General features: G+C 46.7%; 1 protein-coding gene across 2 annotated transcripts; it reads left to right on the top strand.

Annotated features, from left to right (window-relative positions):
• Positions 1 to 9486: 9486 nt before the first annotated feature.
• Trafd1 (TRAF-type zinc finger domain containing 1) lies at positions 9487 to 24266 on the top strand. 2 transcript variants are annotated; one of them, XM_055606227.1, is made up of 12 exons: positions 9487 to 9580; positions 11011 to 11075; positions 16700 to 16835; positions 16913 to 16966; positions 17584 to 17989; positions 18522 to 18728; positions 20381 to 20457; positions 21032 to 21262; positions 21999 to 22116; positions 22502 to 22838; positions 23304 to 23373; positions 23580 to 24266. In XM_055606227.1, the coding sequence occupies exons 2-12, from the start codon at positions 11029 to 11031 to the stop codon at positions 23634 to 23636; spliced, it is 1740 nt and encodes a 579-aa protein (XP_055462202.1). In that variant the 5' UTR covers positions 9487 to 9580; positions 11011 to 11028; the 3' UTR covers positions 23637 to 24266. The 2 variants fall into 2 exon arrangements, with proteins under 2 accessions (XP_055462202.1, XP_055462203.1); XM_055606228.1 differs by lacking the exon at positions 9487 to 9580 and adding an exon at positions 9661 to 9796.

Here is a 24266-nt window from a genome sequence, read left to right as displayed (position 1 = left end):
CATAGTGAGTTCTAGGACAGCCAAGGATATGTAGAGACCCTGTCTAAAAAGTTTCCCACCAGGTGGTTGCCTGCCTTCTTATTTGCTGGCATTCCAAATAAATCTTCCTCTTTGCGCCGACAATTTGCCCTCAATTCCTGGTGCCTCTTTTCTAGCAGCATATAAATAGACTTGGCTTTCATAACACTTGCAGAGAACGGTGAATCTAGTAGCTTTTTTCAAAATGTAGGGTGTATACCTGTGACCACAGCACTGAGGAAGCTAAGGCAAGATAAGAGACAGAGCCAGTCTGGGCTAGCTAGCCAGTCTGGGCTGTCTCAAAATAGAGGGAGAAGAAAAGATACGAGTTTGAGCTGATTTGGTTTAGGGATTTAAAAATTACACAATGCATACATGTATCAAGGGTATCACGACTATACATAGTATCCTATACATATGTGTAACTATTTTAATGTATCCACTTTAAAGCTTAACATTGGTTATTTCACCTGTATGTAGCAAAACTACAGTTATGAAGTAGCAATGAATAATTTCGTGGCTGGGGACACTACAACATGAACTGTCTAACGTGAATGTTGGAAACAAACGAGTTCTCTTCAGGGGCAGCAAATGCTCTTACCTGCTGAACCATCGCTCCGGCACTGAAAACCTATCACCTTTTTTGTTTGGTTGGTTTTGTTTTTGTTTTTCGAGATAGGGTTTCTGTGAGTAGCCTTAACTATCCCGGACTCACTCTGTAGACCAGGCTAGCCTTGAACACACAGAGATCCTCCTGCCTCTGCCTCCAAGTGCTGGGATTACAGGTGTGTGCCACTGAACCCCTTTAAAAACTTTTGTTATTCATGTATGTGTGCAAGAGTGTACATACAGGAGTGTGTCCAAGCACACAAGAAACCCAGACGAGGCACCAGATCTGTTATCTTCTGGCTTCTATAGCCACCAAGCGTGCATGCAGTAACAAGACCTACATGCAAGCAAGCATTCGTATGCATAAAATAAAAATAAATAACAAAAAACAAATGAACAATGACAGCTGCAGTTGACTTCTGTGTCCACACAGAGGAGCACACACACACACACACACACACACACACACACGTAAATTTTGATAAGCCCTGCTCCAGATTGTTGAAAGTTGTTTAAACAAGTAAATAAGCCAAAGATAATGTTCCATGTGCTGAGCATTGTGGTACTTGGCTATACTCTCATCCTTTAAAGATGAACAGTTCAAGACCAGCCTGAGCTATTTAGTGAGTTCCAGGCCAGCCTGGGCTACATGAGACCTTGTCAGAAAAGACAAACAAACAAACAAACAAAAAGCCAGGAGTGGTGGTACACACCTTTAATCCCAGCACAGACAGGCAGGTCTCTGAGTTCAGGGCCAGTCTGGTCTAGAGAGAATGAGTTCCAGGATATCCAGGCCTAAACAAAGAAGCTCTGTCTCAACAAACAAACAAACAAAACAACAATAAATTTTGTAGAGTGGAAAAAATACCACTTTTGGGTGTGGGGAGGGGGAGGATGAAGCCTAGCTGGCATTTGGTCAGGTCTGGGATTACTCAGTTCTGTCCTCACTGTTACCTCACTTGCCAGTGCTCCATAGGAACCTGGATCAGTTTCGCAGCTAGCCCTGGACTTGGCAAGGCTAGCGGTACCGTGGGCCTCCTCAGAGAAGTCTCTAGAATGTTAGTTCAGCCCTTAGCAGGATACATTTCCTTGTATCCTTAAAGTCTGTTTGGTATTTAAGCAGGGTGAATTGTAGCTTCTGTCTTTCCTGTCCCTATCCCTGGTCCTCAGAGACTGAGAGTGAAACCACCAGCCAGCTGTGGGCCTGTGCTTACCTGCTCTGCACACCCTTTCAAAGAAAGGTCTGAGTGTGGCAGTGTCCACACACTTTCAAAGAAGGGTCAGGACACAAAGTGATTTCTTAGGAGGGTGATCACCCACCCTTGTTCTGCTGTTGAGAACCCAGAACACACGTAGATCCCACCATGGAATACAGCAGGTGCTCATTAAATGGTACCTTCGACTTTTTCACTTAAGACCAGAGGAGTTGCCTCCTTTGGGGCAGAGTTGCTCTTGAGAGAGGCCCTCTTTCCTAAGGGACAGGACAGGGAGGTTCCCCAGGGATGCACGGCACTGGCGTCACAAGCTGGGGCCACAGGAAGTGACACCAACGCAGGAGGATGTGCTAGCTCTGGCTTTCCTGCCCAGTGGGCTCTTCTAGTTTCTCTCTCTGGTCTTAATGTCCTCGTACCTCCTAGAACCCTCCTAACCTTTCACTCTTCGCAAAATTAACAGAAAACTGATGTGGTATGCGTATGTATGCCCGCGCAGGCCAGAGCAGGCATTGGATCCCCCTGAGCTGGAGTTACAGAAGGTTGTGGGCCACCATGAGGTGCTGGGAATCAAATTTGGGTCCTCTGCAAGGGCGGCCAGTGCTCACTGCTAGGCCACTCTCCCCAGAATAATAAAAATAAATCTTAAAAAAAAAAAAGTTAAGATAAGAATTTTCCTCATCAAAATGGAGAAGCTCTGACTGCATCCCCTTGCCGGCTTAACCCGAGCAGAGGTTTGTTACGATTGTAACTGTGTCCACCAGGTGGCACCTGAGCGCGAAAATGCCTCAGCCATTTTCCACTGTCAGAAAGGAAGCGTCTTACTTGCTCTCGTTTAAGAAAACACAGCAAAAGTGTCTTATTTTGTCTCGTTTAAGAAAACACAGCGAGGGCTGGAGAGACGGTTCAGTGGTTAAGAGCACTGCCTACTCTTCCAAAGGACCCTGGTTCAATTCCCAGCATCCACGTGGCAGCTCACAACTGTCTGTAATGTCAATTCCAAGGGATCTGACACCTTCATACTAATGCACATAAAATAAATTTAAATTAAAAAAAAAAGAAAACACAGCAAATAAGACTTTTTTGTCAGATGTATATGAGAGTTTGGGTTTGTTCTTGGGATTTAGGCGTGTGAAGGAGCCTGTCTGCCTGGGTGCACATACATGTGCCCTCCTCCAGACACAATCTGCTGTATTTTGTGACCAGGCTCTCTCACTGGGACATGCTGCTGGCCAGCTTGACCATGGGCTTACTGGCCAGAGATCCCCCGGGATCTGCTTGTCTCTGCCTTTGCCCCACCGAGGATGACAAACCTCTGTCTCTACACATGGCTTTATTTCTTCACCGCCTTAAGGGGTCAAACTCAGGTCCTTGAATTTGCTCTGCAAACAGTTGATTCTCTTAGCCATCTTGCCCCAAGCTCTGTTTATGGAATTTTGAAAACGGCAACACTATGTAGCCAAGGCTGACCTCAAAGACCAGCAACAATCCTGATTCAGCCACCTTAAAAAAGTTGTGAGTCACCTAGCCTGGCTTTGTCAAACACATTTTTAGATCTTTCTCTTTTCTTCTCTTTATTAAAAGACAAGCTCTGTAGTCCTGGCTGTCCTGGTCTCCAGGCTGGCCTCAGACTCACAGAGATCCTCCTGCCTCTGCCTCCATATGCTGGGATTAAAGGTGTGTGCCACCATACCCAACCTTACATGTAAAATTATTTTACATGGTATTTAGATGTAGTTCAAATGTCATCAGGTCAACCTGGTTTGTTTGGAGATAGTTTCTCACATAGCCCGGGCTGGCTTCAAATTCACTATATAGTCAAGCTTGACCTTGAAGCTGGGCATGGTGGTGCACACATTTAATCCCATCACTGGGAAGGCAGAGGAGTCAGAGCTCTGTGAGTTTGAGTCCTGGCCTGGTCTACTGTAGAGAGCTGTCAAACAAAACAAACTTAAACTTCTAAGCCCCTGTCTCACTTTCCAGTTGCTTCATCATCTAAGGATTAGGTAAGTATTTCCTTATTATACTTCACCAAGGCAGTGCCAATCTGCACTCTCTCCGCACTCAGGTAAAAGGTAAGTTTTTCTTGTCCACATACTCCCTTCTCAAACTTTTAGATTTGGGGCAATTTCATGATGAAGGTATGTTCTAAGCCAGGAGGTAGTAGTGGAACCTTTAACCCCAGTACTTGGCAGGCAGAGGCAGTCAGATCTCTGAGTTCGTGGCCAGTCTGATCTACAGAGTAAGTTTCAGGACAGCCAGGGCTACACAGAGATATCCTATCTCAGAAATCCAAACCAAACAAGAAAGAAAAGTGTGTTCTAACTCTCCGTGATTCTGATGTCATGAATATCAATTTGCATATTTTCCAGTGTTTGCCATAAGATTTTTATTTTATGTGCACATGTGTGTGCAGGTGCCCAAAGGAGCTAGAGAAGGGTGTCTCCTGGACCTGAAGTTACTGGCAATTGTGAATAGCCCGATGTGGGTGTTGAGAATTGATAGCAGCAAGCCCTTGCTTTAGATGAACTCAGATGTCTTTTCCTCTGATCAGTTTGCTCATGTTCTGTGGCCCTTTAATGTTTTGTCATCATTTGCACTTACAGTCTTTTTTTCCCACTCTGATTTTGTTTTATGTGTGGGTGCTTTGCCTGCATGTATGACTGTGCACCGTGTGTTTGTTGCCTGCAGAGGCTGGAAGAGGGTGTCAGATGCTGTGGAATTGGTTCAAGACTGTTGTGAGCTGCCATGTGGGTGCTGGCAATTGAACCTGGGTCCTCTGTAAAAGTAGTCAGTGCGTGTAACCATTGGGTTTTTCATTTACACATTCTTCTAAGGTGTGTCACTTTATGCCATCCATAGGTGTCCCAGTCGGGGTTTCTGTTGCTGTAATAAACACCATGAGCAAACACAGCTTGGGGAGGAATGGGTTCATTTCTTCTTACACTTCCGGGTCACACTCCCCCACTGAGGGCGTCAGGGAAGGAACTCTAGGCTGAACCTAAGGACAGGAACTAATGCAGAGGTCATGGAGGAAGGTGCTTACTGGCTTGCTCCCTGTAGCTTCCTCAGTTTGTTTTCTTTTATGCCCAGGAGTGGTACCACCCACAGAGGGTTGGACCCTTCAAAGTGAATCTTCAATCAAAGATGCCCCAGTCTGATGGAGGTATTTTGTCAACTGATGGTCCCTCTTCTCGAATAACTCTAGCTCCTGTCAAGCTGACAGAAATAAAAAAATTAAAAAAAAAATAATAACCAGGACAGTGGACATTTCAATCCTCCCCCCATTAGTAGTTTCCTTTTCCATTAAATTTTTATTTATTTTTGAGAAAGGGTCTCTCTCACTATGTAGCTGTAGCTGGAACTCACAGAGCTCTCCCTGCCTCTGCCTTCTGGAGTGGATTAAGGTGAGACTCCATGCTCAGTTTCTTTTTGGTTGTTTTGAGACAGTGTCTCTCCACATAGGCTTGGCTGTCCTGGTACTTGAGACCAGGCTAGCCTCGAACACACAGAGATCTGTCTGCCTCTGCCTCCAGAGTGCTGGGATTAAAGGCTTGTGCCTACACCACCTAGCTGCCCAGCTTCTTTTTGTTTTTGTTGTTTGAGACAGGTTTTCTGTGTTTAGTCCTGGCTGTTCTGGACTTGCTTTGTGGACCACACTGGCCTGGAATTCACAGAGATCCACATGCCTCTGCCTCCCCAGTGCTGGAATTAAAGGTGTGCACCACCATGCCTGGCTGCCCAGCTTCTTTTTAAAAATAATACCTTGTGTGTAACCCAGCCTGGCCTTGAACTCCTTAGTAGCTGACTCTCCTCCACTGTTTAAACGCTTAGATCACAGTGTGTGCACAGGCAGGGCAGGGGTATATACTTTCTTAGGTAGGGCTAGGAGAGAAAACTGTGAGTTTTCCAGAAAAGAACAGGTTAATAAGCATGTGATTCTGAGTCTCCCGATGCAGACACCAGAAGGCTCTGTGCAGGCACTGAAGCATGAAGCTGTCAGGGGAAGGATGAAGCCATAGCTCCTGGGAACTCTGCCTAGTAACCAGACAGCCTGGAAAGTGTCCCAACATGCTCTGAGGAATATGGTCCAATCCCTGTCCTCCTCATGAATATGTATGAGTCCCCCGGATGTCAGCTGAACCCTCCCTGCTCAAACAGAGCAACTTCACCCCCTACCCCAGCCTTCCTCCTTCTCTACAATAGCTGGCATCATCTTCAGCTCTCTGCTTCAGAACTGGAAAAATAATGTGTGCATTGCATTTTGGGGCCTGAGGATACACCCACGGAATGTTCCAGAGACCAGGACCTCCAATAGGAAACTGGCTTCTAGCAGTGGTTTTGCAACTACAACCCCAGTAATAATGGATATTGCTGTAATGATGAAAAAAATGAAACAAGGGCTGAGTCAGGCGCTCAGTGCATAGCATAGCTTGTGACCTCCAGCACAGGAAAAAAAAAGGGGGGGGTGGCGCTGGAAGTGTAGCTCAGTGGATAGAATGTTTGCCCAGCAAGTATGAAGTCCCAGGTTTGAGTCCCAGTACCACATAAAGTGTGGTGACATACACCTGTGATTCTGGCACTTGAGGTACAGAGGTAGAAGACTCTCCACAAAGATAAATAATCTAACCTAATCTGGTATAATATAAATCCAGCCACAAAGTTATACTGATTATCTGCTTCTTTTCACACAAATCCCCAGGCAAGTTCACAGAAACAGAAACTAAAGGAGAAAAAGGGCTAAAACAATACCACTTCTGCTGGGGGCTGACAGCAATGTTCCACAATTAGAGGCCAGGAAGGGTTTGGCTGGACAACTGTAAATACATTTTCTATCTTTTCTTTTCTTTCTTTCTTTCTTTTTTTTTTTTGAGATAGGGTTTCTCTGTGTAGCCCTGGGTGTCCTGGAACTCTGTAGACCAGGCTAGCCTTGAACTCAGAGATCTGCCTGCCTCTATGTCTCCGGAGTGCTGGGATTAAAGGCTTGTGCCACTACCAGGGGCTCGTAAATAAATAAATGTAATAAGAACATTTATGAACTTTACTGTATGGAATTATACTCCAATACAATGTAAACTAACACAGATGAACAGCCCTTTTGTCCCATTGGAGGAAATGGGTAGAAGAAGAGAAGGTCTCTAGGGTGGGACACTGGCTGCATTGCCGAGAAGAGACTCTCTTCTTGCTAAAGAAAAATAAAGGAATCCAGAGCTGGTGAGATGGCTCCAAGGGTAAAGGTGCTTGCTACCATGCCACTCTTGATAACCAAGCTGAAACCCACATGGTAGAAAAAGAGAACTGGTTCCTGAAAGGTGTCCTCAGACCTGCATATTCATAACCGACACTAACATCATCCCGGTTACACACAACAACAGCACTAACGAATAAAGCACATTTAAAAAGGGAATTCAATTCCTTGCTACATTTAGGGTCAGGCCCACATGGTGGTGCATGTCCTGAACCCTGGCACTCAGGCAGAGCTGTGTGGGTTTGAAGCCAGTTGGTCTATACAACGAGTTTCAGGGCAGCCAAGGTTACACGCTGAGATTCCGTCTCAAGAGAAAACAAATTTGGTGTTGGTCAGTGACTAGGAGAGTAATTTTTAATGTCTATCAGGAAGCAGCAAAAACAAAACCATCAACTAGAAGCTGGAGTTAAAACCCACGAGCATCTTGATATAATCTAGCAAGTATGGAGACTTCCCTGTGAGGCCAGTCCACTCTGGGCATCAGGCCAGGGATCAGCAAATCTCAGCAGCTGCTCAGGAATCAGAGAAGGAGGAAGGGAAAGGGCAGGCAGCAAGGACCAGAAGCTCCCTGTCAGAGAGAGGCTGGGAGTCTTGGGAGGGTGGGGGAGGAGTCTTGAGCTGAGGGCAGGGCTTGGGAGGGTGGGGAAGGAGTCTTGAGCTGAGGGCAGGGCTTGGGAGTGGGGTGGGGATGAAGGAGGTGAGGATGGAGGTAGTGAGGGCCTTGGCTAGGACAGGGGGCTTCCCCCTCCTCCAGCCTGGCAGGGCCTTGAGCGTGGCTGGGCTGAGGACAGACACCACCTCCCCTGGGGCTTTATCCAAATTCCACACAGTCGGTATTGAAGCTGTCAGAGCTCAGAAGGGATGTTTAGACTCTGACATTCAAATTCAGTTAATCTGCTGCATGTGTGGAGACCGAGGGCTGTCCAAGACAAAATATTATTGATTTTAAATGCTTTAGTAGCATACATTTCATTAGGACATTTTCACACACATGATGTATTTGATAATGTTCACCCTCTCATCTCTCCTTCTAATGAGCTGTTCTCCACTAGCGCCCCTTCTCTTTTAATGTCTTTGTTTGTTTGCATGCATTCATTTATTTTTAATTTATTTATTCATGGTTTTCAAGATAGGGTTTCTTTGTATAGCTCTGGCTGTCCTGGAACTAGCTCTGTAGCAGCAGGATGGCTCCTAACACAGAGACCCGCCTGCCTCTGCCTCTCCAAGGCTGAGATTAAGGGTGTGCCAGGACACGAGCCAGAAACTTTTTTTTTTTTTTTTTTTTTTTTTACAAACCCAAAGGTTAAGGGGAGCCCGAGGTAGCAGGAGTTTCCCCGCTGTTTCTCTTCCTCCTGGACTATCCTTTGTCCTTTCCTACCCCTGTAAACCTCTTTTCAAAAGGAGCCTCTGAGTCACTCTCACAGGAAGGATGATGAGCTGTTGCCAGGAGACAGGACTGCCATTCTCTTGTTTATTTCTTCAGGATGTATTTATATCACGTTGGGAACATGTGGGGCATCTGGAACTTTCCTCCACTCCCGATGGGAATGTTAAATGATGCCATCACTTTCAGAAACAGTTTGCCAGTTAAAACCAAAAACAAAACAGAAACACGGGTAACCACGGCAGCCGAGTCAAAAGTGAGCCCACAGTTCTAATTTCAAATATATATTTGAGAGAAATAAAAACATAGGGCAGTTAGCTAGGTGCCGTAGCAGAAGCCTGCAAACTCAGCACTCGGGAGATGGAGGCAGGACGGTACGGAGTTTAAGGTCATCTTCCTTGGTTCACAGGCAGTTGAGGCCAGAGTGCTAGGATTAAAGGCAAGTGCCTCTGTGCTCTGCTTTTCTCTTTTAAGTTGTTATTGTTATTACCGAGTCCTCTACAGGAGCGGCAAGCACTCTTAACGGCAGAGCTATCTCTCTAGCCCCACAGCTGAGTTGTTTTGCAGTTTACACGCCAGCCCAGTATACACTTATAATTTCCCTCTTTTATGCACTAGGTATGAGGAGCTCAGAGAATCAGTCCACCAAGGCCAGGCAGACCCTGGCTGTCACACAGGATTCTCCAGTGCCTGGAAGAGGTCTGGCACCAGGAAGCGTTAATGACAAGGATGACGAGTGGGTGTTAACGGCCCATGACGGGGCACAAATGCCACCCACCGTCTTAGTGGGCACATTCCGTCTCCCTGGGGATTTTCACCCAGCATTACTAAGGCAATCAGAGGCCTGAGTCCGCAGAGGCCTCCGCTTCCAGATGTGAGGGGGGCGGGGATCTTCAGAACACGCCCCTAACCTCCGTGATCCAATGGGAGAGGAGGAGGCGGGCCAGAGGGAGCGGCAGCGCTGCCGCCCAATGGACGTCCGTCAGGGCACCGCAGCGGGCCAATGGGAATGGCCCTCGGCGACTGTGGGAAGCGGCCGGGCGGCAGGGCCGTTGTTGGCGCGGGGCGACCGAGGTAGCTGTGGTGGAGTAGTTCCTGCTGGGCTCTGAGGTGAACGCGGGCGGCGCGGCGCGGCGCGGTGGGGTGGAGCGGGGCGGGCGGCGGAGGCCGAGGCTCGCGGCGGGAGGCGGAGGCCGGGCCCGCTCCAACCGCCCCGGCCCGCGGAGCTCAGAGCGGCCGCTCCCCGAGGCGCCGTCGTGGCGAGTGGCCGGGCCTGCCTCCGCCTCCCTGGGCCTCCCGCCCGCCGAGTCTTTGCTGTCGCCAGAGGTCCGTCCGCCCCGCCGCCCTCTTTGCTTGCTTTCCCGTAGACACTCACCTTAGGTTACTGGGTTTCATTTGCTTGTTTTCCGTGCTCTGCCACACTGGACTCTTGAATTCGTTAAACAGTCACAGTTGCCAGAGCACTGTGGATGGCGGGTGGCTTGACAATGCCCAGACCAGCCTGGCGCCTTGTTAGCAGTCAGTATCTTAAGTCTATTTCTGTGTCATGGGAAGGAGTGATGTAAACACTGGCGTTGCGGTTGCCAGCGCTTCGCCCTCTGCCTTGCATCCTATAAGGAAAGAGAAGGGCTGGTGCGGACAGTCCTTGCCTGGCATACCTGGGTGGGAGTTCCTCAAACTTGACAGAGAAAAATCCTGGGAGGCTCCGTCTCATCTGAGTAGGCAGCGTCAGCATCAACACTAGTCATCTTTGCCATTTGATAGGCAAAGATTAGCTCTCTGCCTCTGTCTGGTTTTGGTTTGGGGTTGGTGTGTGTTTGTTTGAAACAGGGTCTAATGCATCTTAGATTGTCCTTACTAGGTCACCAAGACGGTTTTGAACTTCTGGTTCTTCTGTTTCCATATTTCTAGTGGTAAGATTTCAGGCACATACCATCATGTCCAGTTTTACGGCTGGTCAGGGAACACAGGGCCCTGTACCACTTGGGCCCCAGTCTAGCCTCATCACTTTGATGATAATCTTGTCAAAAGTGTGTAACCTGAATTTCGTCCAAGAAGACATCAGACAAACACAAATTGAAGGACTGTCTACAAAATAACTAGCCAGTAGCTAGAAATCATTAGTAACTGCTAGTAGCTAGCAAGCTCTGATTAAGGTACTAATTAGCGGAATAAGGCTGTGAGAGATTAAAAACTAGAGTTTTCAGATCAGATCAGAGTAAGAAGTAACATCTAAGTGTTTTATGTGACTTGGGATTGAAACTGAACCAGAAGAGGGTTGGTGGTCCCTCCCTGACATTTGAACAAGGTCTGTAAATTAGTTACATTTTTAAAAAGTTAGTATTAGGACTTTAAAATGTTAACTTTTACTGCAGTTGGGTGAGTTCTTTGTATTTTAAGTTTTCTTTTTGGTAACATTTTGTAAATCTAATTATTCTTTAAATTGAAAACAGTGAAAAGGAATGCCCCAAGTTTTTATTCTTTTGCATGTCATCCCTAAAGCAGAAACGAAACAGAAAGTGACACCTCTTCCTTTGCAGTTTTCAGGAAGAGCTAAGATGGCTGAGTTTCCAGATGACCAGGCTGCTCGGCTGTGTGACAACTGGTAGGACATGGAATCTAATGGTTTGACAGGGGGACAAGCCAGCTCTGTAAAGGCTTGGGTGGTTTATTGGTAGGTTGTAACTGAGGCTGGATGTGATCCTAAACTATGCGAGTCATTGTGATTAGAGACTTTTAACCATTTGGGCAAATTGCTTGTTTAGAATTCGACAGACACCTTTCTCTGGGTAAAATGGAATTGGAATGGATAAAGCTGGGACTTGGGACTCTGTTCTGTCTTTAATGGCTTAGCAAGATGGAGCTAGGGCTGGAGAGATGACCCAGTGTTTAAGGGCCTGCTCTTTCAGAGGACCCAGGTTTGGTTCCCATCAGCCAATGGTGGCTTACAGCCATCTGTAACTCCAGTTACAGGGAATGCAATGGCCTCTGGCCTCTCTAGACCCCAGGCACACATGTGGTGCATAGACATGCATGCAGGCAAACACCATACACAAAGAATAAAGTAAATAAAACTTAAAAAAAAAAGATCCTGGAGCTGGGTGGTAGTAGCACATACCTCAATTTCAACACTCAGGAGGCAGAGCTAAGAAGATCTTTGAATTCCAGGCCAGCTTGGTCTACAGTGTGCTATACAGAAAGACCCTTCTCAAAAAGAAAACAAACAAACAAACAACAAAAAACCTGGAGTGGTTTGGATCCTCACCTTTTTTGGGTGTGGGCAGTGGTAGGGATTACACAGTCTTGTGTGTGGTGGACAAGGTCTGCCACTGAGCTACCCTCAGACCCTATAGCCTTTGCTCACATATAAGAAGCAAACTAATTTTTTTTTTTTTTTGAGACAGGGTTTCTCTTTATAGCCCTGGCACTCATAGAGATCCACCTGCCTCTGCGTCCCAAGTGCTGGGATTAAGGGCATGTACCACCACTGCCAGGCCAAGAACTGATATTTTTTTATATGTCTGAAAAAGTATAAAAATTGTATTTGTTTGCTTGAGACAGGGTCTTGCTGGCTGGCCTGAAACTCTTTTTGCAGACTCAGCTGCCATTGAGCTTACAGAGATCCGTCTGCCCCTGCCATTGTGGTAGAAGGAAGGATTTACCTGTGTAATCCCAGAGGCTGTTTTGGGGTGCTTGGGACTGAGTGTATAAAGTGGCTCTAAATGTAGTGATGGAAAAATTAGCTGAGCAGCTCAGGATGAACATTTGCTTTTTTTGTTGTGGCGGTTATTTTGAGACAAAGTGTTGCTAAAAAGCCCAGGCTAGCCTGGAACTGGATATGTAGCCTCCAGAGTGCTGGGATGACAAGTATGAGTCACATGTTGGGCTTTTCTTTTTGAGATGGTTCATGTAGCTCAGGCTAGTTTCAGACTCAGCAAATAGTAGCAGACCTTCTTGTCTTTACCTTCCAAGCACTGGGCTAAGAGATGTGAGCTACCACATGTTGCTCTAGTACATGTAGTACTTTTTTCCTTTTTCTGTGCTGGGGAGCCAGTCCAGGGCTTCTCTGGACACATCACACACGAGTACTTAAAGGCAGGCATGTGGTACCATGCTGTCCCCCCCCCCCCCAACCGCCATTTTTTCTTTCAGTGCAGGGAGTAAACCTGGGGCCTATGCTACTATGGTGATAGAAACTCTTGTCTTAGAGAATCACATTTCATTGTTATCATTTCATGGTTCTAAGGCTACTGTCAAGGTCTGTGTGGTACAGTCTTGAGTGTTAGGCTTATTATTTTACGTTTTTAAAACAAGTTGAAAGAGAAACATAAAAAAAATATTTTGTGTGTGAGTGTGAGGTGTGTGAGTGCTGCTGCAACCTGTGGTCAGAGACATCTTCCAAGACTCCATTTTTGCTTTCTACCATGTGGCACGTTTACCTGAGGAATGAGACCTAGGCAGGTGGGTGAGAGTAGCCAGTTCCTGGTATGGCTTTCTCAAGAATTTATCTTGCTGTTTGCTGGTAGTACATGTTGTGTTTTTGTTTGTTTGTTTGATTGATTGATTGATTTGTTTTCTTCTCCCTTTGAGACAGGGTTTTACTGTTGTCCCAGACTAGCTTTGAATTTGTTTGGGACTCCCTGCCTCAGCCTCCTGGGTGATAGGATCATAGGCATGCATCACTATTCCTGGCTCCACTAATTTTTTCTCTCTTTTTTCCCCCTTAATATTTGTGTAATTTATGTGTATGAGTGATTTGTCTGTGCATGTGTTTGTGCGCCATGTGTGTGCCTTATGCCTATAGAGACCAGAAGAGGGCACTGGGTCCCCTGGCACTTAAGTTATGGGTGATAGTGAGCCACTTTATAGGTTCCGGACACTGACTTTGGGTCCTCAGCAAGAGCAATAAGTGCTCTTTATCTTCTGAGCCATCTCTCCAGCCCCTTCATTAGTACTTCTACTGAAACCTAATGAAAGAGGAATGGTTTATTCTCTTTACATGTGTGCACATGCCTGAGAGGGTGTCATGCCACTTCAGAAAGACTGGCTGGTCACAAACCCTGAAGTTGCCTGTCTCTGCCATGACACTGGCTCTTAGATGTGCCCGGGAATTTAAACTCAGATCCTTGTGCTGGCACAGCAAGCTACCCACTGAGCAAGTGAACACTATTCTGTGCTTCACTTACCACATGGCAGCAGGAGGGAGATGCTGGTTGAGGAGAGTGCCTCTCTGTTTTGGTGCTTTTTCTCTCTACTCAGCTTTGAGCAGAACTCTGCTGCTGGCCCTGCGCTTGTGGGTGAAGGTGCCTTTCAGAGACTGGCTTTCCACTGATGCTCTCTGCCTGCTGCTTTAGAGACTCCCCTAGCATCATTTGCATGTCTGTGTAAGTCAGTGGCTCTGTCATTGACATGGATAAAATTAAAAAAAAAAAAAAAAGACGTGAGAAGAAAAATGATACTTGGCTGAGACATCCTGATTTTCAGTTTGTTTTAATTTGAAGGAGTCTGAGGCCTGGGACAGTATATAAATAACTGTACTAAGGGAGTTCAAACAGCGCAATGGAGAAGCTAGTGAAAACAAGGTTACCAGCAGCATAGCAACTAAAGAAGAAAAAGCAGCTTAGCATGGAGGACTGATCTAGACCACACCTGCTTGTCTAAGGAACTGTTTACATTGTAGGTTTTGAAAGCTGGACTGGGAGGTGCTCTAGAGATGGCTCAGTTTCTTAAACCATTCCAGCAGAGGACTTGAGTTCAGTTCCTAGCACCTGACTTCTGGTGGTTTACAGTCACCTATAACTCCAGTTCTAGGGGAATCAGATGCCTCTGACCTCCATGGGCACATACCTATACATACATGCATGTAAAAAAAAAAAATAATAATGAAACTAAATCTTAAAAAAAAAAAAAATGGAGCCAGGTGTGGTGATGCAGGCCCTTAATTCCAGTAGTTGGGAGGCAGAAGTAGGCAGATCTCTGAGTTCAAGGTCAGCCTGGTTTAAAAAGTGAGATCCAGAACAGCCAGGGCTACATACAGAGAAACCCTGTCTTAAATAATCAAAACAAAAACAATAAAACAAAACAAAAAACCCTGAAAACAAAAACTGGATGCATCGTTCAGTGATTAAGAGCACTTGTTGCTCTTACTTAGGTTTGGTTCCCAGCATTTGGTTTCCCATGTTATGGCTCAAAGCCATCTATAACTCCAGTTCCAGGGGATTCAGTGCCCCCTTCTTGCTCTGTGGGTACCAGGCATGCACATGGAGCACATACCTACAAGCATGCATTACACCTATATACACAAAATAAATATATCTAAAACAATTAAAAACCAGGCATGGTGGTACACACCTTTGATTCCAGCGTTTGTGAGGCAGAGGCAGGTGGATGAGTTTCTTGTGAGTTTGTGGCCAACCTGGTCTACATAGAGAGACCCTGTTTCACAAAATAAACCAAACATACCTGTGCTTCCTTGCCCCCCCCCCCCCCAAATAATTCGTCTTTGGAGCCTTTTCTGTCATCTCCCCCCTGCCTTGGTTTTTTGAGGCAGGGTTTCTCTGTGTAGCCTGGCCATCCTGGAACTTACTTTGTAGTCGAAGCTGGACTCAAACTTGGATCTTCCTCTGTGCCTTCTGAGTTGTATGCTACCATGCCTGGTTCTCTAACATCTTAAGAAAAAGATAAGGCATTCTTCAGTGTCATAGTTGCATTGGCCACAACTAGGCAGTTAGTAAGAAAGAAAAGTTTGTTGTGATTGGAAATGTTTTTTTTCTAACCAGTATCTATTATACTTTATGCATTTATTGTGTGTGTACACACATGCACATGAGTACCACATTGTGCAAGTGAGAGTTGGAGGACACCCTTTTGGGATCAGTTCTCTTCACCTACCATGTGGGCCCTAGGGATCATATTATAGGTTGCCAGGCTTGACAGCAAATGCTTTCATTCACTGAGCCATCTCAGTAGTTAATAGTTCAATAGTTCAATAGTCCTGAACTATTTTGTAGTTACAGCTTTTCTTTTGGTTTTGGGCATTCCAGGACATGGGAGTATCAGTAATAGAATGCTCCTAGCACCTGGAAGATTGAGGAAGAAATTCCAGGCCAATCAGAGCTACAGTAGCAAGAACCTGTCTCAAAAGTAAAACAAACAGAAATAAAGTCATTAGGCAGGCAAGGTAGTTTATACCTCCACTACCAACACTTAGTAAGCTAGGGCAGGAAGACTGCTATGAATTTGAGGCCAGTCTGTGTTACAGTGTGAAAACTTGTCTCAAAAACCAAGCTGGGCATAGTGGTTTATTCCTGTAGTCTCACCTTTGGGAGGTAAGAGACAGTAAGGTCTGCATAGGGACTTGAGGCCAGCCTGGGCTATGTGAGATCCTGTGTGAAAAGACAAACACAAAACTAAAATGTGGATGGAGACAAAACACTGATGGATAAAAAGGAGGACCCCAAGGACAATGCTTAAATCTCATTCAGAATGGCAAACAGGATAGATACCAGAATCAGTGGAAGAGAGGGAAGAGGACAGGAGCCTACCATAGATGTCCTCTGAAAGGCCCCACCCAACAGGGGATCTAAGCAGATGCTGAGACTCACAGCCAAACTTTGGGCAGAGCACAGGGAGTCTTATGGAAGAAGGGTAGGACAGAAGGAACTGAAGGGGACAGGAGCTCCACAAGGAGACCAACAAAGCCAAAAAATCTGGGCCCAGGGGACCTGCAGAGACTGATATACCAACCAAGGACCATGCATAGAGAGGATCTAGACCCCCTGCTCAGAGGTAGCCAATAGGCAGCTCAGTCTCCATGTGGGGTCCCTAGTAAGGGAAGGCAGGGGCTGTCTCTGACATGAGCTCAGTTATCTGCTCTTTGATCACTTCCCCCTGGCGATGGAGCCTTGCCAAGCCACAGAGGAAGAGGATCCAGGCAGTCCTGATGAGACTTAATAGGCTAGGATCTGATAGCAGGAGAGGAGGGAAGGAGATGGGGGACAGAGGGAGGGAGGGTGGAACCTGGAAGAGATGGGGGGGGGGTCAATCAGGATATAGAATGAATAACTGTAAACAGTAAAAATAATAAATACAATTTTAAAAAAGAGAAAAACCAGCAACAACAACAACAAAAACCCACTGATGGTACATGTGTCCAAGTGATACCACTGTATGAGAAAAGGCTTTGATCAGTTAGTAATACTTGTCTTTTTCTTTGGCTTATTTCTGTAGCAAAAAGGAAATTCCTGTGTTTAATTTTACCATCCATGAAATCCACTGTCAAAGGAACATTGGTGTGTGCCCTATCTGCAAGGAACCATTCCCCAAATCTGACATGGACATTCACATGACTACAGAGCACTGTCAGGTAAACTGCCCATTCCCAGATGTGCAATAGAAAAGTGTGTTGTTCCAGAGCCACTTGATTGATTCTTTCTATCCTAGGTGACCTGCAAATGTAACATGAAGTTGGAGAAGAGGCAGTTACAGCAGCATGAGGTCAGTGTCATCCAGGGAAGAAGGGATGGACTTCTGGGGTCAGACCTACTGAGACCACAGAGCCATGTGCAGCAAGAAAGCCTGTACACAGCCTTTTCCCACCATCTCTCATGCAGACCCATGCTCAAAGCCTACTTGAAGCTTTGACTGAGTCCTGTAGATGGGACTGCAGCTCTTGTACTCCTTCCTTAGACTGTTCTTTGGCCTTTGGAACCAAGTCTGTCTGCTCGTTGGATTTTCCCTATTGGTGCCTTCCTGGGGCATATGAAACCAAGTCTGTGACTTGTTCTATATGTTGGAAAATAGCTTTTCCTTTCATTTTCAATTCTTTTTAGTTGCTATGTGTGCGCGCTGTCCCACAGTGCACATGTGAAGGGCAAAGGATAACTTGGGGAGTCAGTTCCTCCACCGTGTAGATCCTAGGCCTTAAACTCTGGCTGTCAGCCTTGGCAGCAAGCACCTTTATTTGTAAAACCATCCCACAGGGCCACAACTCCTGATTCTTAGAAAGAATAGCATTCCAGCTGGGGCTGGAGAAGACTGAAGTAGACAGTTTCTGCCCTGTGCTGAACGCCAGGCTCTGTATATAGTAAGTGCCCTCCCATGTTGCCTTGCAGGAGACTGAGTGTCCTCTGCGGCTTGCTGTCTGCCAGCACTGTGATCTGGAGCTTTCTGTTCTCAAGTTGAAGGAGCATGAAGATTATTGTGGTGCCCGGACAGAGCTGTGTGGCAGCTGTGGGCGCAACGTGCTTGTGAAGGAGCTAAAGACTCACCCTGAAGTCTGTGGGAGAGTGGAGGAGGGGAAGAGAAATGAGGCTGCCATCCCTCCTGATGCCTACGATGAGTCTTGGAGTCAGGATGGAATCTGGATTGCATCCCAGCTCCTCAGACAAATTGAGGCTCTGGACCCGCCCATGAGGCTCCCTGGAAGGCCCCTGAGAGCCTTTGAGTCAGACCCTTTCTACAGTAGGACTGTTAGCCAGAGGAGCACGACAGCCAACTTTCCAATTCAAAATAATCTGTGTGAGTTGTGCTTGGCATTAGGAAGTAGGTGGTGCCACCATCCCATGACAAAAGGGCAACTAGACTCTGGAGACAAAAAGATCTTGGTGCTAGAAACATGACCATTACTGGGTGATATTGGGAAGGGTACCATATGCTGTTGCTTATATGCTGTTGCTGTTAGGATTGATGATGATGGGCGGACAGTGTCCTTAGTCCCTGAGACACAGGCAGCATACCCTCAGGTTGTTAACAGGGCTCCTGAGCACAGGGGACTGTCGGGCTCAGGTTGCTGTCCAGGTAGCCTGACTGTAGTTACTCATTCTGCCATAATGCAGGTGAGAGCAGTGTTGAGCCCAGAGAGTAGTACTGCTGATTAGTCATTTGCTTGTGATCCTAATAGAGTTTTGTTTCATGGCACATGTCAGGTTCAGAGGCCCCTGAAGGCAGAGGGCTCAGGGTACTAATAGGTTGGCAAGCTTCTGTTGATCTTTGACAGTTTGTCAGTCATGGATGGTGGCTTTCTCTAATGTGCTAGTTATTTTCTTCCTAGTTGAAGAACAACAAAGGCAAGAAAGGAATAGAAGCCAGCAGTCCCCAAAAGAGAGTGCTGAAAATAATGCACACTTGGACTTCATGTTGGCTCTGAGTCTTCAGAATGAGGGACAGGCCTCCAGCATGACAGAACAGGGCTTCTGGGGTTCTGTGTCTGAGGCTGATCCAGCTCTTGCTGGGCCCACATCTCTCGGTGACATAAAGGGTAAGTTTGCTTCTTTTGCATAGTCAACAATTTTTTATTATTTTTTAATAAGTGTTTTGCCTATTGTACAAATAAGCAAATGTACAGGCATTCAGTGCCTTGGAGGCCAGAAGAGGGTGTTGGGTCCCTTAGAACTGGAGTTACTGGCAGTTATGAACTACCATGCAGGTGTCAGGAACTAAACCCAGGTCCTCTGTAAGAACAGCAAGTACTCTTAACCACTGAACCATCTTTCCACCTCCCAGTCACTATAATTTTTGTTAGTCTTACATTATTTAAGTCATACAAAGTTGAAAAAAAAAATTGAAATGTTGGGCTGGTGAGCTATTTTAGTAGGTAAAGGCACTTGTTGCCAAGACTTAACAATCCTGGGTTTAGAACCAACTCCCATATGTTGGTTTTTGACAGTGCATGAGCCCTATGGCTTGATTATGACCATCTCCTATTACATCTAAAATAGGTAAAGGCAAATTGGCACACATCTTTAATCCCAGTCCTTAGGCAGTGGAGGCAGGCGGATCTCTGTGAGTTCCAGGCCAGGGATGTATAGTGAGACAGTATCTGGAAATACATGATTTTTTTTTCCTTCAAGGCAGGGTTTCTCTGTGTATATCTGGCTTGAAATTGTTTTGTAGACCAGGCAATCCTGAACTCAGAGATTCTCCTAGCACTGCCTCCCAAGTGCTGGGAATAAAGGTGTGCACCGTCTGGCAGCATACTTCATATATATATATATATATATATATATATATATATGTGTGTGTGTGTGTGTGTGTGTGTGTGTGTGTGTGTGTGTGTGTGTTTGTGTGTGTATATGTGTGTGTGTGTGTGTGTGTGTGTGTGTGTGTGTGTGTTTTTCTGAAACAGGGTCTAACGGTGCAGTCCTGGCTGGCCTGGAAATCATGGAGAGGTGCCTGTCTCTGCCTGAGTGCTGGGTTAAAGCTGAGTGCCACACTGTGTTTAGCTGTTTTCCATGCTTACAGTGTCTAGATACAGTCATACAGTCAGGACTCTCTACTGGTGTCTCTACAGCATTTTTACTTTTATTTACGTATTTATTTTTTTGAGATAAGCTATATTTATGTAGCCCAGGCTGGCCTTGAACTCACTATCCTGCCTCCCTGCCTCATGCTCGGAAGTACTGAGGCTAAAGGGTATGCCATCATGCCAGGATTCTTGCTTGGTGGCAAGAATCTACAGCAAGAAGTCTATGCTTGGTAGCCCTTTATGGGATTCTTCCTTGTTTAGCTCATTACGTCTTTACCCAATTGTTTCTTTTCTTTTAAAAAAGTATCCTGTTTCCAAACAGACTTTCCTAAACTTTAGAGAACTTCCTTTTCATGTGAAACCTCCCCTTGAACTCACAGTTTGGAATTTATTTATTTGTTCATTTGGTTTAAAAAATTTTTTGTTTTTGAGACAGGGTTTCTCTGTATAGCCTTGGCTGCCCTGGAACTCACAGAGCTCTGCCTGCCTCTGCCTCCATTAGTTCTGGGATTACAGGTGTGCACCACTGTACCTGTCCAGTTTGGAGTTTATATCGTGTCCTTTTTGTTGGCAATCCAATGCCCACCCCTGCCCCAAGTCAGATTTGTGTGTCAGATACCCTACAGGGTTGACCAGCAGTTGCTCGTTGATTCCTGTGGCCCCAGGTGCTGCTGACGAGACTCTGCTGCCCTGTGAGTTCTGTGAGGAGCTGTACCCTGAGGAACTGCTCATTGACCATCAGGTGTGTGTCACTTGACAGCTTCAGGCAGAATGTGAGCAAGCTGTGGTCAGTGTGACAAGCCACAAGTGGCCTTACTGCGTATAGTGCCTGTGGGGAGGTGTAACTGTTTTTATCATATGGCTGTGGCACTCAGCCCCAAGAGAACCTTCTGTCCCAGTGTCCCAACCAACTGGGACCAAGGGCACACAGCACTGTGCCTGGTTATAAGGGAGCTATGTTTCCCTGTATTCTCCTGTGGTGAGGTCTAGTCCAGCATTTCTAAAGCTGCCATGTAGTCTCTACTCTGGGTGATGGCACATACCCCACTCTCAGAAACAGGGCTGAACACTTTGAATACATCTAGTGTTTGGCCCTTTAATAAGGATAAAAAGACTATTTGGCTTTTGTTTTATCAAATGGTTATAGACAATGTGTGATGAATGGCACAGGTTCATTAGGGAATAGCAGAACATAGAGATGCCCTTTCCAGCTCCACAGTGCTCACAGGTTTAAGGAGTTTCTTGGAGAAAATGTTCAGTAATTTAATTTTTTCTTAACCTCCTTTTATTTTTTTTAATATGTTTTTGAATGACAGACAAGCTGCAACCCTTCACATGCCTTACGTTCACTCAATACTGGCAGCTCTTCTGTCAGGGGGGTAGAGGATCCTGGTGTCATCTTCCAGAACTTTCTACAACAAGCAACAAGTAACCAGTTAGACACTTTAACGGGCCTGAGCAACACAACTGCTGTGGAAGACAGCATCATCATCCCCTGTGAGTTCTGTGGTGTGCAGCTGGAAGAGGAGGTGCTGTTCCATCATCAGGTGAGAGTCCCTGGAGGCTGTTCTCTGGTCTCCATGTGGGACACCTGGGAGTGCAGGTGATGCACACAGCCTCCAGCATATCCCATCCTCAGAGCTCTGCCCATGCTATCACAGACTGCATTTGAGCAGGAGACTGATGGAGCATTTCCCTGAGAGTACAGATCATCCTGATTTTGACAGGCAGGCTCTCCTGTTGTGCTATTTGAGAACTGCGTTCCATGAGACTCGGGCTCTGGCTCTGACTTTCTCATGTGGTGGCTTGGCTCAGTACAACTCACGGGGCTTCTGGAAAGACGGGTGCTACGCTACATACTTTTAAAAGTCTTTCCAGTTTTTCCAGTCTGGAATCCCAGGTTGTTAGCAGAAAATACTCCCCGACCCAGTTAAAATTTACAAGTTACAAGAAAAGCCAACAGTGTTGGCATCATTCTTTACTTTTGTATGTCTTGCATTTCAAGGACAAACTTGCTGTTTGTCAACGAGGAGAGACCAAATAAGCCACCACATAAACACTCCAAACAAAGTATGTTGTTCTGACTTCTCAACACTGGCCTTTGCTTCATCTCTGTCCAGAGCCTCAGGAGCCCACGATGGTTGTCCATTCCATTCCCAGGATTTTCTTAGTGGTTTTCAGTGTTTGCTGTAGGTGGGGATGACCTCCCAACCTGCTGCTGCTCTTCCTCTCCCCAATATCTCAAGTTCTGATTTTTCTTTCTTTTCTTTCTCCTTTGCTTAGGACCAATGTGACCAACGCCCAGCCACAGCAAATCATGTGATGGAGAGCATTCCTACACAGGATTCCCAGCCTGAAGACACTTCACCAGAGCTGCCCAGGAGGCGGGTCAAACATCAGGGTATCAGCTGGGGCTGAGCTAGGCTGCAGCCACTGCAGCTTCAGGCCTGCTTCCGACTCCTGCTCTGCAGGAGGCTAACCTACACCTCTAGTTCACATGTATGAGGGTCTCCTGGAGAGTTCTGCTGAGGCTGAGTGGGCTGTTCTAAGTGCAGACTTCATAGGGTTATGGCTTCTGAGGCAGCTGTGAGCTGGTGTGTGAGCTGGGCACATATTTCTGAAACTTCCCACCACAAAGTGAAGTGCCAGCAGCTTTTCAGAGTTTGCTGAACAGTTAGGAGACTGTCCTTAAGGGTCAGGACATCACCATGTAAGAGTGGGCATTCTGCCAGGACTAACAGCTAGAGTAGCCTTTCCCTAAAGCCATCACCACCTTGTCTTCCCAGGAGACCTGTCTTCTGGCTACATGGATGATGTCAAGCAGGAAGCAGCGAAAGGGTCCACCTACTTGATGTCTCCCAGCAGAGCCATGAACAGTGTGACTACCTGTAACCGACTGTTGAACTCACCTTCAGGCCCCAGGGCTGACTGCCAGCCTATCCCTCCTGGTGCACTGAAGCTCAACAACTCAGAAAGCCAGGACATCCGCGGGCGGAGTCAGGGCATCGAGAATGGGCCCCTAGCATCTGGGCGCACTCCAGTGATCCACTCTATTCGAAATCTCTATCCAGAAAACCTTGTGCCCGCTTTTTCTCATGTTCCTCCTGGGAGATACGGAGCCAGGTAAGCAGCAGCCCCAGAATGGAGCCGATAGTGGCTGAGGAAAGCATGGGCAGGCAGTCTGGGGCTGGTGGGATGACTCAGTCGGTAAAAGCGATTGCTGCAAAACCTGATGACCAGAGTTCTACCCCAGAAACAAAGTTGTCCTCTGCCCACCACACACATGCCATAGCACATGTACCCACATATGTTTGCACACACACAGAATATTTAATACAAAAGGTCTGCTCACCCTGGTCCAGCATGGTCTATGGAAAGAGGGAGGACTTTTGTTTTCCCAGTGGTGCTAGGGTGGAACCCAGAACCTTATACTTGCTCAGCTCGTGCTTTAACTAGGTGGTCCCCACCTTCAATGAAGAGTCTGGTTTTCCCTTTTGGTGTGCACAGGGGTTTGCTGAGTGGTTGTCACTTCCTCCCCTCCTCGAGTCCCCACACCTCAGCATGCTGCTTCCTGATCTCTTTTTGCAGTGGGAGGAGTGAAGGTCGGAGCTCTCGGGTCACCCCTGCAGCTGCCAGCTACCATAGCAGAACAACAAAGGTAACTGGGGTCCTGCAGTTATGCTCAGGAAAGATGCAGATGTGGGTGGGGCTGGTGGGATTGTGAGTTCAGGGAATTTGTTGGGCACATTCCTAGTGGCTTAGGGTCCATTCCCTGGCTTTTTGTGTGGGGAGCTCTCTGGGAACCAGGCAGCTCCGGCATGAGTGTTCTTTTCTTTCACTACTAAATGTTGTGTTGTCCAACAGGCAAAACCTTCCAAGCAGCAGGGAGCAGGGGATGCGGAGGAGGAAGAGGAAGAGTAATGGTGACTGGGGGGGCTCTTGCAGCCCACCCCTATGCATAGCAGCACATGTTGGTGCAGTGTCCAACTGCCTCTCAGCTCATCGGGCAGGACAGACTCCAGATTGTGATTTTTTCCTAGGTTATGGCCATTTTGTGTCTTTGAGATTGTGCTGTGGGTGTTTGGGTTTGAGGGAGGGCTAGTTGGGAGGCTCTGGCTGCCACTGTTGGGCAGCAGTGAAATCAGTGCATCTGTGGCCCTCTTGGCCCATAAGGGCTCCATCCTTAGATACCATCACCACTGCTTCTTGGTGCTCTGTGGTCCTGGTGGACAGAGAGGCGCATTCCAGGAATCTCAGAGCTATCAGTAAAGTAATCCTTTCCCTGTGGGGGCCTAAGCTTGGGTTTGCAGCATGTTAGGAACAAGTTGAGTTGCAGGTACATGGACTAGAGGCCACCTTGGTGCTTGCAGGTCACTCATCACCCTCTGTTCCTGACGGAGAATGTATTGCTTTGTTCTCGCTGCCCGCACCAGGGCCACACCTGCCTTCATGAGGACAGAGAGCCTCTGCTCTAGTCCCCCTCCCTTTTTATTTTACTGTTCTAATTATCTATTTCCTTGTAATAGAAATAAAGTTTGTATATGGAACTCA

This window comes from Psammomys obesus, unplaced genomic scaffold, assembly GCF_907164565.1.
Source record: "Psammomys obesus unplaced genomic scaffold, mPsaObe1.curated_primary_1811, whole genome shotgun sequence".
NCBI classification, from domain to species: Eukaryota; Metazoa; Chordata; class Mammalia; order Rodentia; family Muridae; genus Psammomys; species Psammomys obesus.
The sequence above is the reverse complement of the archived record's forward strand: the minus strand, read 5'-3'. Positions and strand labels throughout refer to the sequence as shown.